This window comes from Podarcis tiliguerta (assembly GCF_965153285.1).
Source record: "Podarcis tiliguerta genome assembly, chromosome: 14".
NCBI classification, from domain to species: Eukaryota; Metazoa; Chordata; class Lepidosauria; order Squamata; family Lacertidae; genus Podarcis; species Podarcis tiliguerta.
The window spans coordinates 45,596,051-45,613,218 of NC_139547.1; the positions used below are offsets into that span (position 1 = coordinate 45,596,051).

Sequence of the window (17,168 nt, forward strand, 5' to 3'; positions counted from 1 at the left end):
TAATGGTCATGACTAAAGTGGTTCCATTAATTTCAACGGGTCTACTCTGTAGGACTGGAACTGGCGACAACCCTGTGTATGTCTCACGCACAAAAAACCAGGCTGCTCCCCTTGCTTGCATTGCTTATATTTTACTCATTTAAAGTATTAATAGCAAGCTCTTCATCGGATGCTTTCAACCCCAGAGCAGGAAACAAAGTAACAGAAATAAATGGAGGAAAATATACAAAAATTACAAAAACATATAAATAGAACCAGCAAACAATTAAGCAAATCTGTCATACAGCAAACAAGCAAAATCACAACAATGTAAATTTACATTTCCAATTGCTCACCCACCTGCCACCACTTTGAGGTTTTTTGCTACAATCAAGCAGTATAGAAATTTTATGAAATAAGACTAATAATCAAGACCACATGCAAAGCTAAATCACCAGCTTAGGCAAGGAGTATGTCCAACACCCCCCCCCCCGCAAGCTGCCGGACACTTAGCAGATCCGCATGTCTCCATGAGAAAAATCATTATTTGTTAAGTGGCTACAGCAACAAGAATCCCACAGGGAATGTTGCATTATGAAACACATGCTGTTTTCCTTCCTAGAATTCTTAACGGTGAAATACTGAAGGCACAAATGCAGACAATTCCAACAGGAAAGGAAAGTGGGCACCTACAGAAACCAGTGGGGCTGCATAAGGAACTTACAGATGAGCCGAGATTTAAGAAGGGGATGCATACGAAATGGAGGAAAGGGGAAATCACAAAGGAGTAAACATGAGCGGCCGAAAGTTGTGTGGTAAACGTCAGGCTGGCTAAAACTCAGAATTGAGTTCAGGCTTGCAAGAGAGGTTAAAAATAAAAAAAGGTTTCTTTGGCCACTGAACTGCGGATTCTTGTTGCTATGTCACTGCTCTTACTTTGCAGTATCATAATCTTATACGCATTATTCTCCGCCGCCACCAAGGTCCATTAGTAAACAATGAATGGATGCGGGTTGCAGATAAACATCAGGCAAGCCATTTCGCAAGCTTGGTAAAGTCAAATCACCACATTTTTTCCCTAGTTCAAAATTTTCTTAAAAGCCCCTGACTCTGGCATAGCAGGAAAAGACACAACTAGCTTGATGCTCCTGTCTTCCCACACCTAAACTTCTCCATAACGCAAAACTATTAAGAGACAACGTTCAAAGCGAAACCCCTCTCTCCACAGAGCATGTTTGATTCGTGCTCCCTGTGTTGCCAAACTGGCGTTATTCTGATCTGGGAACCCCGGTTACATCAGGTGTGCGAAACCTGTGTCCGTTCAGCTGTTCTCGAACTACTGCTCCCACTATCCTTGACCACTGGCTGTGCTGATGGGATCTGGAGTCCAATTACTTGCGGTTTCCCAGCCTTGAACTAAAAGCAGTTTCCCAAACTTAGGTCTCCAGCTGTTTTTTGGACTACAAATCCCAGCTAGCAGGACCAGTGGTCAGGGTAGGTGGAGTGTAGTCCGAAAACAGCTGGAGACCCAAGTTTGGGAAACCCTGAACTGAAGAAACGCCAAGTGCTGTAGCATTCCTGTCGCTGGGGCTAAGAGATGTGCGGCTTATATTACAAGATGGCCCTCTAGTGGCTAAGAGGGTGAAGCTCATCCTTTGGTATGGCTTGGGTGGAATGCTTCTCTGCCATCAGTGCCTGACAAATTCTTGTTGATATTTCAGATCCGACTGTGTGCTGAAATCAGATACGGTGTTGGGACTCACCTATGGGGATGGGAGGGGGGGGGGCTCCTTAACAGCAGAGTTTAATGCCAGCAAAGTGGTGTACCTACCCACCCGATTGGAAACTGTCTAATTCTGTGCCAGCTTATTTGTCCATCTAAGCTCAGCAACACCTACTCTGACTGGCAGCGGCTCTGCAGGGTGTTGGGCAGAGGAGGTTCCTGTGGTTTGCAGGTGGGTCTCTCCTGGCTGTACAGAAATACGGCTGGTTGTGATGAGGAGCAGGGCTGTTTCCTGCTTTGCAGAATGAGACCCCCGTGGAGACTAGGCACACACCAAGGGGGGACTGCTTCTACCAACAGCTCCCAGTTTACCTTGGTGTTTTTCACCTGTCAATACTGAAGATGGTTTAGTTCTGTCTGCTGCAGTTTATTTTTATTAATTCCTATTACAATTATTATGCTGTATGTGGCAGGAGAGGATGGCAAGTGTGGCAGGAAGATTCAAGTATGAGCCAAGAAAAAATTAATCATTTCCGTATAGTTTAGCATACTATAGTGGGGGGTTTTTAACAGAACGTGGAAAGGAATCTTTTCAAAATGAGAACCAAGAGCATCAAGTGATATACTGAAGACGATCCTAATTGTTCTTTCCAATGCATTTCTTTTCAATTAAAATTTTGGTGTCGTGTGAGCAAATTTTTATTCTGAAAGTGTAGTCCGGAGGAAGAAAAAAGTGCCACTGGATCGCAGGTGGGCCGTGTGCTTTTGTGATCCCATCTGCATGTGGGTTTTGCACCAGCGCCTGGCTGGCCACTGGACTAGATGGGTCATTGGCCTCATTCAGCAGGGTCCTTAAGTTTTGAAGTAATTTTAGCAAATGTCGTATATACTGTGAACCCTTTGAGATTTTACAAACTGAGAAGAGGTCCATATGTTTTATTAAATAGGAAACAATCAGTGAACGATCTTTCCCATCACTCGCTACCCAACTCTTAACTGGAGATGCCAGCGACTGAACCTGGAAACTTTTGCATGTGAAGTGGATGCTCTGCCACAGGGATGCTGCTGCCCCCTGAATCGCACTTCCAGAGACTGGGACCAATCCATCTACAGTGGTACCTCGGGTTAAGAACTTAATTCGTTCTGGAGGTCCGTTCTTAACCTGAGGTACCACTTTAGCTAATGGGGCCTCCTGTTGCTGCCGCCACGCAATTTCTGTTCTCATCCTGAAGCAAAGTTCTTAACCCCTAGGTACTATTTCTGGGTTAGCGGAGTCTGTAATCTGAAGCGTCTGTAACCCGAGGTACCACTGTACGTGCAAAGGAGATGCTCTCCCACGGAGCTCTCATCCTTCCCCATTCTATGCACACCTACCTGGGAGTAAAGTGGGACTGCTTCAGATGCCTTCAGGCTATCCTCTGAGACTCATGGGCACCACCAGGGCTGGGGAAAAGGCATTAGTGCCATTAAGAATTAATATCGCTGGCACCAGTCTATCTCGAGAGACAATGGAGTGCATCTTCAGGGGTGAAGTCAAACTGCTGGAGAATCATGGCGCCTGCTGTGGTTGCAGAGACCATTCAAACACAACTGCTGCCTCCCATTTTGTTAATGCTGCGTTAACAGCATCAGAGTGACCCTGTACAGTGCACAAGCCTGAGCAGTGTGTATGGAGGTCCTGGGCTGCTCAGACGACAAGATCCCCCTCTTAGCCTCACTGATGTTGTCCAAAGGAAAGCACAGCAAGACGTTGGGCTGCAGGAGTTGATGGAAGGAGGCATACAAAGCACCATCCAACTGTCTTAGGGACTCCACTCCAGATTTATGAAGGGTTTACTCCTTAGCCTTTTCTTCCCCCGAAGATACCCCACAAGGCAGCGGAGGTTTAGGATCAGAGTCTTCTTTCGCAGGCTGACAAACCCCATCTGCCCCTCACTTCCATCTACAGCACAAACGACCCTGAACAAACCAGAAGGAGTACAACATGCCCCCCACGGGAGGTACTACTCCTCCCTTTACACCCCAAATACCCTTAAGAATGAATGAATGAATGAATGAATAAATCACTTAGCTACCTCATTTGATGTTTGCAGTACAGGCTGAGGATGATTTAGGACCAGGCTTTCTACGGGTGAATCGGTTTTCTTAGTAGCACAATATTGGAAAGAAGAAGGTGTCCCATCTAAAGAAGACTGGCAAATTAAACTAATGGAATACGCTGAAATGGCAAAATTGACAATGAAATTAAGAGGAAGGGATAATAATGAATTTAAGGAAGAATGGAAGATGTTTATTGCATATACAGTGGTAGCTCGGGTTACAGATGCTTCAGGTTACAGACTCCGCTAACCCAGAAATAGTACCTCGGGTTAAGAACTTTGCTTCAGGATGAGAACAGAAATCGCGCAGCGGCGGCGCGGCAGCAGCAGGAGGCCCCATTAGCTAAAGTGGTGCTTCGGGTTAAGAACAGACCTCCAGAATGAATTACGTACATAACCAGAGGTACCACTGTATACAGTTGTGATGTACACAGGTTAGTACAGAGGTTAATACATTAGCAGGGTTTTAAGATTACTTGTAATTTATGATGAATGGATAATAGGTGATTTAAATATGTTACAAATTTAACAATGGACATGCAGTATCTTAATAAGAGAACCAAGGAAGGGATTAGAGGGAAGTCAATTTGTTTTGTTATGGCATTGTTTTTTTATTTCTGTTATTTTTGGAAAATCAATAAAATGTTATATATAAAAAAATTGGTTTTCTTTGCAATACTTTTCTCTTTTTCTTTGCCAACTCCTACAAAATGAAGCATTTTAAATATTGCTGGCACCAAGCATATACAGCAGCTGTCCTCAACTTGCTGCCCTCCAGGTGTTGTCTGACTACAACTCCCAGCAGCCCCCAGCCAGCTGTATAACATACATGGGCCTCAGCCCTGTGTACCTGAAGGAGCGTCTCCACCCCCATTGTTCAGCTCGGACCCTGAGGTCCAGCTCCGAGGGTCTTCTGGCAGTTCCCTCACTGACAGCTTACAGGGAACCAGACAAGAGGGCCTTCTCAGTAGTGGCACCCACTCTGTGGGATGCCCTCCCGTCAGATGTCAAGGAGATGAATAACTATACAATCTTAGAAGATGTCTGAAGGCAGCCCTGTACTAGGAATCTCTTTAATGTTTGATGTTTCACTGTGTTTTTATTTATGTTGGAAGCTGCCCAGAGTGGCTGGGGCAACCGAGTCAGATAAAGTAAAGGTAAAGGGACCCTTGATCGCTAGGTCCAGTCGCAAACGACTCTGAGGTTGCGGCGTTGATCTCGCTTTACTGGCTGAGGGAGCCGGTGAACATCTTCTGGGTCATGTGGCCAGCATGACTAAGCCGCTTCTGGTGAACCAGAGCAGCGCACGGAAACACTGTTTACCTTCCCGCTGGAGCGGTACCTATTTATCTACTTGCACTTTGACGTGCTTTTGAACTGCGGGAGCTCACCCTGTCGCAGGGATTCAAACCGCCGACCTTCTGATCGGCAAGCCCAAGAGGCTCAGTGGTTTAGACCACAGCGCCACCCGCGTCAGAAGGGTGCAGTACAAATAATAAAATTATTACTACTTGGCAGAATCAGCCGTATGTTCAAGTCCACCATTGCAGCAGCAACAACAAAGCCAGGAAACCAATAGTGCCAGTCACATTCCACCGCAGCAACAGCTTCAACTCACCAGAAAACTAAAGTATATATGTATCAATTAAATGCAGGGCTATACTGCTGCTCCGCAAGATATTGCTTATGTAGTTTTACATTTCCCATTTAGTTCTGGGCACTGCGTGTGGAAAAGTCATTTATACATTTCAAACATCGCCAATACATTAACATGGATATGAAAGCACGCACTTTCCTCACCTTTGTTGCTGTCATCTCCTTCATCAGTCAAATCAATAAATAATGGGTTCTGCAATTAAGAGAATTCAAATCGTTTAAGCATAAGAACCTCAGCAGAGACTGCTGGATCAAGCCAAAGGCTCAACAGCATCATGTTCTCACACAGCGACCAACCAAACATATGTAGAAAATTCTCAAGCAGGGCCTGAGCACAAATGCACCCCCCCCCTGTGGTTTCTAGCAAGCAGTATTCAGAACATTGCTGCCTCCAGCTGCCCACCTGCAATTCCCAGCAGTTGGTATTCTGACACTGGAACATTGCACCAATGGCTACTAGCCATGGTGGCTAATAAAGTACAGTGGTACCTTGGTTCTCAAACTTAATCTGTTCCGGAAGTCTGTTCCAAAACCAAAGTGTTCCAAAACCAAGGCACACTTTCCCATAGAAAGTAATGCAGAACGGATTAATCTGTTACGGACTTTTAAAAACAACTCCTAAAACAGCAATTTAACACAAATTTTACTATCTAATGAGACCATGGATCCATAAAATGAAAGCAATAAACAATGTACTGCAGTCACACAATCCATCAGTAGCTGAACAGGGTTCCACACAGTCACACACACACACACACACACACACAGCGCCACAAAAATGCAAAATAAATAGCAAAAACAGACCGCAGCGTAACACTCCAAACGGAAGCGTAACACTTAAAACGGAGCATGTTTGGCTTCTGAAGAAAGTTTATGAACTGGAACACTTACTTCCGGGTTTGCAGTGTTTGGGTTCCAAGTTGCTTGAGTACCAAGGCGTTTGAGAACCAAGGTACCACTGTACTACAACTCATTTTAAAAATGTGCTGCCAAAAATTGGGACAAGGGGCTCGTCCCGGCCGAAAACTAGTTAGAAGCTTCTCAGGATTGGTCCTGGTCTGTAATCGGACTGGGGAGCCTGATGGCTGAATGCTTCCCTCCAGTGTTGTTTGGCTCTCAGACATTTTCCCCAGGCCTCTCCCTCTGTGCTCCCGCTCAAATGTTTTCGCCTGGCTGGTGCAGGTCCTTGAACTCTGATCATGGCTCCCGCTTGCTTGGATGGAGGATGAATGGAGACTGGGGTGAGGGCATAGGAACGGCTTACTTCTGTAAGCCGTTGGAAAGCAACTTGCCGAACCGTTCCAGCATACTTCCTACTATATGTTCCTAAAACAAACCAAACTGTATGATTCTATGATAAAACAAGCTGTTCATATTCTAGATTCAAGGTAGTACATTGCCACTGATCAAGATTCCCATGGTAACGTTTGCCTACTGTAAATTCCTTTGGGACTGAAGCTGGCGCAGATGGGCAGGCAAGTGTTTCAAATGAGGCCAGGCCAATTTACCTTGCAGAGCAAGATTCGGAGGGTTCCATCTCTTAAGGGGGTCCCCAAATCCAGTATAACTGGGCACACTTTGATATGTGGCAAGGCCCAAAATGTCACAGCCACAGATGATGTGGATGACACATTTATTTATTGCGCTTAAACCACCCCCCCCCTCGAAACACACTTTAAAGTCATTCATCGTTCAGATCCGTTCATTATAGGATGGGGGAAAGGAATAAAATCCTAGTTGCACCAGAGAAGAGAATCTTAAAGAATACTTGGTATTTCTGCTTCTCCGAGGGCAGGTGCCAAACCAATGGTTTTGAATTACAAGAACAGAGATTCTGGCTAAACTTTAGGAAGTCATTTCTGATGGCAAGAGCTGTTTGAACGTGGAATGGACTACCTTGGAAGGGGGGTGGACCTTTGGGGGGACTAGATAACCCTTGGGGTCTCTTCCTACTCTACAATTCTATGGACGGGGTGGGGTGGGGGAAGAGATGTGAAAGCTGACCTTAGTGTTGCAAAGAGTTTCAGCTGAAGTAGAGGCCTTTACAGAAGTTTCTTTCTGCTGAACACCTAAGGGAATTTGAAAGAAGTGAAAATTTTAAAACGCTTGAACTCGTCTGACAAAAGATCATGGCTTCCCTCTGCAGGAGCTGTTGCAAGCATATAAAGGAATACCTGTTGCCCACTCAAATGTGTCCAAGAATCGACAGACACAGCAGTGGAGAAAAAGAAGGCAAAGTTTATTGCTGAGCAATAAAGACCCAGTGGAATACTTTCCAGAGCCTGGGTACCCAAGCCCCTGGGGCTTTGGGTTAATACCCGATTACAAACAGCGTTAGGCATTACATATTGCAGCAAAATCAAGCCAATGAGCAGGTCAAAGCCCTTCCTATGCCCATGTAGAGAATAGTTCTGCTTTTCCAATATTGTGCATCATGATGCCCTTTACCCTAATTTTCAGCTATAAAGAGGAAAAGAAACCTATTTGACCGTTGAAGCTTGAGTAACCCCGCCATCTTTTATTGGCTAGAACATTGTATTCTGAGGCCGACTTCTCTTTCCCGTTTCCTCCATCTCACCCTCCACCTTGTGAGCATGAGAAACAGTCTGGGGAAGGTTCCCTATAGGAAATGCCAACACATCAGATTTATTGTTTCCTTCAAGTAGGGCAAAGGGAAACTTTGGATCCCTGAGATTTAGGCACTTCTAGCCCTACTGAAGCCTTAGTGATTTAAGCATCATTAGGATACATGGATATATAAAAATCATCATTCGGATATATGGTTCTATAGAAATCATAAAGATAGAATTCTTCCAGGTGGCCTTGCCACAGAGCCTTCACCAATCTGCTAAATTGGATGTGGAATGGGCAATCAGATTTGCAACAATGGAAGAGTGCATCATCCGGGATAAAGTCAAACCGTTGGAGAGCTACAGTGCCTGCTTTGTCTGTAGAGACCAATATAGGAGAAACGTGCTTTATTGCTGGTGGGGCAGATGAAGGCATCTGGTTTTGCAGATGTACCATGACGTGTCTTCTTTCTGAGCTCAATCACGTATTGCCAAACTCTGGCATCAAATTATGTCCAAATGAATCTGCAATTTTGCCCAGGAGCTGCCCGCCAAGTTTGACAGCCAAGCTGAGTCAAAGGATTAATGCGGTTGACGAGGCAATCAATGGGACTTACACTCTTACAAGTACCATGTAACTCTACAATTCTATGAAAGAGTATTATTCTGCCTCTCGAACCATGCTAACTGTCCTTTGCAGATGGTGTGCATATATAACACATAACCTAATAATCAGCTGTGAAACAAGACTCATACTGTTGGAAAGTTTTTTAAAATAGGGGAAAGGAGAATTTAGTTTCATGTACCTGTAAGATTCACTGTTCCCACGTCTGAGCTTTTTTTCTCCCAAGAAAGGCATATAATGTCTTCAGAGCTGATTAAAAAAAGAATGCAAAATAGATTGTGCAGAAATGTAAAAGAACCCAGCCCCTCCACTTAAGGCAACAAAGTCTTACTTGTGAAATGAATAATGGGGGAAGTAGGCGTTATAGCACGTGTGTTGCTAAATGCAGAGAACAGTAATGTAAGTCTGCTTTTCATGGACCAATACTTGCACTTCCCAAGCATGCAGCAAATGAACAAGGCCATCTGCCATGCTGATGGGGAGACTTACCTTTCTGTGTTTTTAGGGATAGTTTTGTTAAGATTGGATGGCTTCTCTTTTGACGGTGCTGGCATGCTGTTTGCATTGCCATGCTGAGGACTGGGGCAATTTATTATTTCAATTTGCAACGGTGGTCTTGTAGGGAGGGCCTGGGAAGGAAAGAGAAGAAAATAACTTGTACACTGTGCTATTCCACATAGTCCAGTATGACTAATCAGGCTCCTTCATAAAGGAAGCATCTCCTTCTTGCTTGTATTAAAGCCGGTGTAACTGTTGTGTTCTCTCACATGCTGACTAAAGTTTATTTCTGTTCCCCATCAGTAAGCATCTGGGTCCCACTGTCAAGAAGTTTTTCCTGATGCCCACCTGAAACTTTTGACTTAAACCCATTAGATCATGGGTCCCCACAGACCACTGCTTCGTTCAGTTTGCCTGTGAAGAACATCGGGAACTGCGGCTGTGAAAGCTGACACAGAAGCTGCTCTCCACTGTTCTTAAAACCCGGCTGTCTAAAGATGGAAAGATAAAGCCTTACCCCACCACAAAAAATAAATAAAGGCTTTGTTGTTGTCATCTGCTGCACTGCTAGTTTCCCTAGAAGGCAACTCAACCCCTTCATATTTTAAAATTCCAACCTCCCTGCAGTGGCCTGTCAGGCACTCTGTTAGGAAGTGAAGCCAGTACTTCTTTTTCAAGGCGCAGAATCCATTGCAGATTCGCTTCTGCACGCCTAACCAGTCATACTCAAACACATATGGTATTACAGTGTATGCATATGACTGTGTTGCACTGGTCACCTTGAGGCACTGCAGCAGTTTCTGAGCTCAAGAGAATTAAGACACTGGGAAAATGGCTTAGCAATAGTTGTTTCTGTCAATGATGGAGTGTTGTAGTATAATATAGTGGTACCTTGGGTTACATACACTTCAGGTTACATACACTTCAGGTTACAGACTCCCCTAACCCAGAAATAGTGCTTCAGGTTAAGAACTTTGCTTCAGGATGAGAACAGAAATCGTGCTCTGGCGGCAGCAGGAGGCCCCATTAGCTAGTGGTGCTTCAGGTTAAGAACAGTTTCAGGTTAAGAACGGACCTCCGGAACGAATTAAGTACTTAACCCGAGGTACCACTGTATAATGCTGTAGCATGCTTACTTTTCTAGATGATTCTCTCTTCTGGCTCTTTATTACAGCATCAATGCGTCTGTCAAGCCTAGAGATTTTCTTCTGCAAGAGAAAGAGAAAGAAGAGCTTGCACTGGCCTGCAGAAAAACTTGAGAACAAGAGGAGCAACATTCACAGTTGCACTGAAGCAACTCTAAATATCTGGAGCTAAGGGTTTGGCTAGTAGGCTCAAGGATGTACTTCTAACATCATTTGTGTTTTTGCAATGACCAACGGCTTCTAACAAATCTGACGGAATGTCCCGAGTTGCTACTTCCCCTTTTCCTAGTGTCTGAAAAGGAATCCCACCACCAAACTGCTTGCACCAACTGCAAGTCTATCATCCCTTCCTCTCACCCCTTTTATGGCAACCACAAAGAGACTCTGCTACCCCCTTTGCCATACAAAAAGGTTTATTTGCACTTGCTCTCTGTTCCTCCTTAGTGTTGCTTCCCTGACTTACTGCTCCCTTCTCTGCCTTACTTCTTTAACCCTCTGCTCCTGAACTGCCCACTCCTAAAACTCCCTCCCCCTTAAGTCCTCTTTGCATCCCTTAGCCACCCTGGCAGGCCAGCACCCTTTCCTGTGCCACTTTAACATGCCAAGTAGAGGGTCCCAGCTGCATGCAAGGTGTCAGACATTTGTACACCATGGATTAAACTGACAAGTCTAACAGCAGCCAGCAGTGGGATCTCTACAACACGGGACTTATGGGCCATATTTCTATATACAGATATATAACGTGCTGGCTCCAGGTTTTGCAGGGGACCTTGGCAAAATACTCCCTCCTCTTCTGCCTTGCTCCTGCCACTGAACACTCAGAGAAGGCAGAGGGACAGGCAGTGACAGCAGGGAGGAAAAGCAGAGCCAGAGGTCATCAAAGAACCTCTTGTCGGGATATGGGCCTTGGCAAATGCCTGATAACACCAGCTTCTGATGCCAGCCTCTTAGAGACACAACAGGCTCCAGTAAAATAAAATAAAAAACCTGCTTGTGCATATGTACAAGTTTGTGTCCTATAATTTTCATGTATTAAACCATGACTGACAGACAAGGCTTTTAAAATGGAACATTGCCTTACTACAATTTTAATAGCTATCGCTTCATGCTTCCGGAGGCACTGCGTGTGGTCGATTCTTTGCTTTAGAAGTTCGAGCCTGTGATCCAAGGTTTTCATTGACTTGTCCAGCTGACTCTGAATAAAGCATTTCACCTACAATGGGGGGGGGGGGGACAACACATATAAGCATGCATCCTTTAAATCAAGAAATTCTTAGAAAGCGGGAAGTTTTTAAAGCTGTGACTCGACGCACAGCACCTTTTGCATGGCAGTAAGCAACAAGTCCAACACAAATAAAACTTTTTCCTGCAACACCTTCCGTTGCTCACCCCGAGCCACAGCTTCACGGGCATCCAACATGCACCCAGGCTGGGATCCAAAGAGCCATGCAACAAACTCCATGCACCCGGGTTGCTTGAATACATAGAATACTTTTTTAAAAAATGATGCGTACGTAAATCCAGAGGTCAAGCTGCCCAAAGTCATGTGCGAAAGTCCTTGTGGATTTTGATTAACTGAAGCAGTTCATTAGCATCACATCATCCTTAGCATAAAACAAACACCATTTAAAAGAAACAAAAAATTAAGCTGCAGATAATCATTAAGGTAAGACTGGCTGATCAAACAAACAAACTTAAAACTGTGATAAAGGCCTGCCAGCTTAAATAAGTCTGAAAGTCAAAAGCGAGGGTACCTGCAAAATCTCTGCTGAAAGCGTGTTCCACACCATGTAATTGAAGAGGCTAAAATGCAGATGCCTCAAGCAGCTATTTGGATTTGGGCTAAGGACTTCTGTATGAATAGGCACCCTCCTCTGCCACACAGGAGGGTGTAGATGCAGCTGTCCCCCCACCCCCCCGAAATAACTGGGGAAATTCTTGTCCAGGAACAGGTAGAGACAGTTCTTAATGTACAATCCAATGCCAACAACAGCGTACACGCGGGCACTGTTACCCTTTAAAAGGAAGCTCTGAAAATTATGACTGGTCCTTTCCCAATCAAGGGAAAGGCGTGTTGGAAGTCCCAGTGGAGTGTTCCAGTTTTCAAATGTTTTTTGGAAGCCGAACGTCCGGTGCGGCTGTCAGCTATTGTTTCCAGGGTGCCTGTACCAATCAGAAGCCAAGCCTTCGTTTTTGAACATTTCGGAAGTCAAATGGACTTCCGGAATGGATTAAGTTAAAGAACCAAGGTACCATTGTATTTGGCAGTTTTGGTTTTGCTATTTATTTTGCGTTTTTGAGGCTTTTTCAGTTCATTTGTTTTTGTGACTATGTGGAACCCAGTTCAGCTGATTGTGTGACTGCAGAAATGCATAATAATAAATTAATTTTATTTATACCCCGCCCTCCCTGGCCAGAGCTGGGCTCAGGGTGGCTAACTCCAGTAAGATTACAATAAAAAACATAATTGGGGGGGGGGGCAATTTAAAATACAGGTTAAAATGCAATTTAAAATGCAGCCTCATTTTAAAAGTAGCCCATAGATCAAAACCGTAAGGGGAGGGAAAACATAAGGGTCAGACTGAGTCCAAACCAAAGGCCAGGTGGAACAGCTCTATCTTGCAGGCCCTCCAAACAATGACTATCATCATTTTAATTTTACAGTACTTTTATCTACAATACTTCATTATTTTATAGTACAGTACATCGATTATTTTCATTTTATGGATCAATCTGTTTTGTATTACTTTCTATGGGAAAGCGCGCCTTGGCTTTGGAATGCTTTGGTTTTGGAACGGATTAAGAACCAAGGTACCACTGTACATAATTCAAGGCATCTATATAGCATTCAGAATACATGCTCTCGTGCCCTTATCATCTCTGCAATATTCATGGACTCTTTGTATCTGGCCTTCCAATTGGACACTCCATATTTGGAGTTGTTTACCTAAAACTCCCTTTATCTTATCAAGTTGTCAATCATCTTCCACTGGCTCTGGTCAGTCTCTAATTGACATGGTATCAGCCTATAAGCTCTGTTACTGGGGTCTAGGAGAGCTATGTGCCCTCTTTGCTTATTACTGATGGTGCTGCTTTGGTTAACTGAAAAGCGAAAGAATAAGAGGAACAGAAATACAGAGAAAAGCATACAATGCAGAAAGGCACATTCTGAACTGGGCTACAGCACTTCCTTGTGCATTTCAGTGGGAAAGGGCCATGGTTCAGGGATAACAACTTTGCTTTAGGCAAATGAAAACACACCTCTTTAAGTGAAGATCTGCGTTTTCAGATCCGACCACATTCTTGTGACTGTAATGTGCTTTTAACTATTCTTAATTGTGTGGGACCTGATGGTGAAGGGCAGGGAATAAATTCAATTAATAATAAATAATAATAATAATAATAATAATAATAATAATAATAATAATAATAATGCCTACTAGAAATACTTGGTAGCCCCTGGATCAGACAGCAAAATAAAGCTTTGATTAAACAGTTTTAGTTAAGAAATAAAAATCATTTGTTACTCATTATGAGCCTTCAGGAACAGGCTAGAAACGGAGGGAATTGGCTGCATCCAGGACTAGAACTGGGCTGGCAGCCCTGATGCAAGGCTTAAGTTTGGTGGGAGATTCCCAACCCCAATTTACACAGCAACATCACTGCCACGTGCAGCATTACCTTTGGACTTGTCCAGCCCCAGGGGGGTTTGAAGTGAGCTATCGAAACAAAAATAGCAGCAGTTACGCAAGGCTGAAATGAACAACTCAAAACTATCAAGACTTTTCAGTCCCCGGCATTTTTTTAAAAAAAAAAATCAGTCCAAGAGCACACTTAGGATGACCAGAACAGCACAAGCCACACATCCAGAACAGTTTTCCATTCTCAACCCTGCTTTAATTTCATTATTTCAGCACAACTGCAGTGACTTCTCATACAAGGCAACTCACCTTTTCCAATGCAATATGTCTTTTCTCTGAGCTTTTGTCGCAAACCTTTCCGGCTTCATCGGATTTCTTGATGCATTTGGAAAGGATGCCTTCATTAGTTTCTGAAATTCTCCTTTTCCTCGGAGCCCCAACTTTGAGGAGACAGAAGGGATTCCCTAAGAAATCCGGAAAACATTGCTACTACCACGACAACATTTATAGACCACTTTTCTGTCCAAGTTTAAGCCGAGGGACAGCAACTGACCCAAAGTGACCCAGTGAGCTTTAAAGTCTGGTCTCACAGGGCCTAATCGGACAATCTAACCACTATATCACATCAGCAATGCACTGCAACAGATTTTTGTGAAGCCGAATCAGTACTGCAATACGATTTTCGCTCTAGTTTTTGAAGAAGTAGGCAACTTTTGCAGTAAGTTATATTTTTAAAAATCCCATACAAGCCAGGAGCAAACACCTACCCACCCCCCTGAAAACTTTGGAGCAGAGTTATGTAAGAAGGGTTCAAACTTTAAAGAAGGCTGCAGTTTTCTAGTTTCTGCAGAAATAAACGGGGCCCGAAATGGTACTGTGGTCTCAGTCACGCCAACACTCTGAAGTTAAGCAACTAGAATCATAGAATCATAGAGTTCGATTAAAATGAACTGCACAGTGTCTTCTGCAACCGCCTCAAACTAGCACCACACTCACTCTTGGAAAGAGGCAACAGGAGGGAAATTTCGCAAGGGGCCACCATTTAGCAACAAAATCTGGTCTTCTAAAGCTTAAGCAACGATTTCTTGAGCTGTATTCCATGTGAATAGTGAGCATTGTGGACAGGAAGTGGTTATGGGGACACAAGGCAGCCTTCATGGTTTTCCCCACACTGATTTTTCCATAGCGCACACACCGTGATTCATAATGTATTGTCAGGTCAAAATCTATGAAGCCAGTATCACAATATGGACTTCAAGCTGGTTTTGGATGATATATCACCCAGCCCTACATCCGTAATGAGATAAGACAGGCGTCCATTATCTGACCTTCTGGAACAACCAAAGACATTTTTGTTCTAACGATTCTCCCAGCTGGATGAATGAGTCTCTGTTATGAGTATCCTATTTTGTATTCCACCCCCCACCCCCAATTTCAAATTTATCTACCGTTCTTTGTGTTTAGCTCTTTTAGTTACATTTACTCTACATTGCCCTGAGAGGATACACTATCTTAATGATTGTAAAAACAATAATTTAAAAAAATGATTACCTGGCCGTACTGAAGAATTAGTATTTTTCTCAAGCAACTGGAATCTGTCGCCTTCCTGTTCCAATACTGGCATGGTTTGCTTAACAAGTGGTTCGTCTTTTATTTCAGTTACCTTTTCTAAGGCAGGGATCTTGCGCGTAGGAGAAGTCACTGAAAGCTCATGTTCCGATTGGCCAGAAAGCTGGGCAAGCGGCTCAGAGTTCAAGTGTACTTCCACCGGCTTAGGCGATGAGGGACTGGGTTCTTTTTGAAGGTAATAATACAGTAGATCCTGCAAGGCTCCAGCATTCAGAAATTGCTCCAAATCAGAGTCTTCAGTGCAAACCTTGTAGGGAAGATCTTGGGATCCTTCACGACGACTGTTATAAATACTGATTTCAGAATTAACAACTAAATTGGTTACGGGCTCCCTTAATGTTGGAGGGTGCAACAGAGTTTCTTTCGATTCTGGTTGAAGGTTAGGTTCTTTCAGAGAGTTCTGACTTAAGCCACTTGTTTCAGACCTTTTTAAGTGGACATGATTATCCACAACGGAGGTACCATTTGCCAATTTTTCTGCTCCTTGGACAGCCTTCATTTCAGAATTAACAACTAAATTGGTTACGGGCTCCCTTAACGTTGGAGGGTGCAACAGAGTTTCTTTCGATTCTGGTTGAAGGTTAGGTTCTTTCAGAGAGTTCTGACTTAAGCCACTTGTTTCAGCCCTTTTTAAATGAACATGATTATCCACAACGGAGGTACTATTTGCCATTTTTTCTGCTGCTTGGACAGCCTTCATTTCACGCAGCATCTTTGCTTGCTTTCGGGCGCTTGGAGTCATCGTCTTTTTGGCACGCAAGGGCTTTTTGACATCCATGTTTGGATTAATTTCTTGCACCCTAAAACACAATAATTACATCTTATGAGTCGAGATCAAACATTATTTTCCTTAAGATGCTAATTAAAGTTTGAATCAGGTAACCTACATTTAATTTAAACCTACACCAGATTTAAATGCAGTCAGTTCAATAGATCAGAGGCCTGTGTGCACACCACACACTATTATTAATCACAGAACTGTAGAGTTGCAAGCGACTCCAAGGGCCATCTAATAAAACCACTTGAAATGCAGGCATCTCGGCTAAAGCATTCATGACAAATGGCCATCCAACCTCTGCTTAAAAACCTCCAAGGAAGCAGAGTCTGCAACTTCCCAAGTCCGTTCCACTGTCGAAAAGCTCTTACTGTCAAAAAGTTCTTCCTGATGTTTAGTTGGAATCTCCTTTCTTGTAATTTGAAGCCATTATGACGGGTCCTACTCTCCGAAGCAGGAGAAAACAAGCTTGCTCCAATGTTTCATTCAACAGCCTTTTCGATATTTGAAGATATCTCCTCAGTCTCCTCTTTCCCAGGCTAAACATACCCAAATTCCCCTCAACTGTTCCTTGTCAGGCTTGCTATCCAGACCCTGGATCATCTTGGTTGCCCTTGTAAGAATTGGGTACTTTTGTGGTTTATGTGAAAAAGAAACATCCTCATTTCTCACACCATCCTCCACAAGTGTTTCAGCTCATCAATATGCTTCTTAAAACCAAGGTGCCCATAACTGGAAACTTGCCATTACATCAGAACCCAGGCTCATGTTAGTTTCCTCAAACCATGAGCAGCATGCCAAGAACAAATCATGGTGACCACTTATGCT

General features: G+C 43.8%; 1 protein-coding gene across 10 annotated transcripts in view; it reads right to left on the reverse strand.

The window, feature by feature from the left end:
• The window catches only part of ATF7IP2 (activating transcription factor 7 interacting protein 2), a 32,432-nt gene that overhangs the window by 2,457 nt on the left and 12,807 nt on the right, over positions 1-17,168 (reverse strand). For 3 of the 10 annotated variants that reach the window (XM_083413515.1, XM_083413519.1, XM_083413518.1), the window contains exons 2-10: positions 15,488-16,365; positions 14,246-14,400; positions 11,377-11,508; positions 10,287-10,358; positions 9,142-9,281; positions 8,834-8,901; positions 7,462-7,526; positions 5,602-5,650; positions 3,778-3,920 (exon numbers count right to left, since the gene is read on the reverse strand). In XM_083413515.1, the coding sequence (XP_083269641.1) occupies positions 3,778-3,920; positions 5,602-5,650; positions 7,462-7,526; positions 8,834-8,901; positions 9,142-9,281; positions 10,287-10,358; positions 11,377-11,508; positions 14,246-14,400; positions 15,488-16,365 (1,702 nt within the window). Of the gene's footprint in view, positions 1-3,076; positions 3,146-3,777; positions 3,921-5,601; positions 5,651-7,461; positions 7,527-8,833; positions 8,902-9,141; positions 9,282-10,286; positions 10,359-11,376; positions 11,509-14,245; positions 14,401-15,487; positions 16,366-17,168 lie in introns of all 10 variants that reach the window. The other 7 variants (XM_083413516.1, XM_083413522.1, XM_083413521.1 and 4 more) reach the window with 5 other exon arrangements.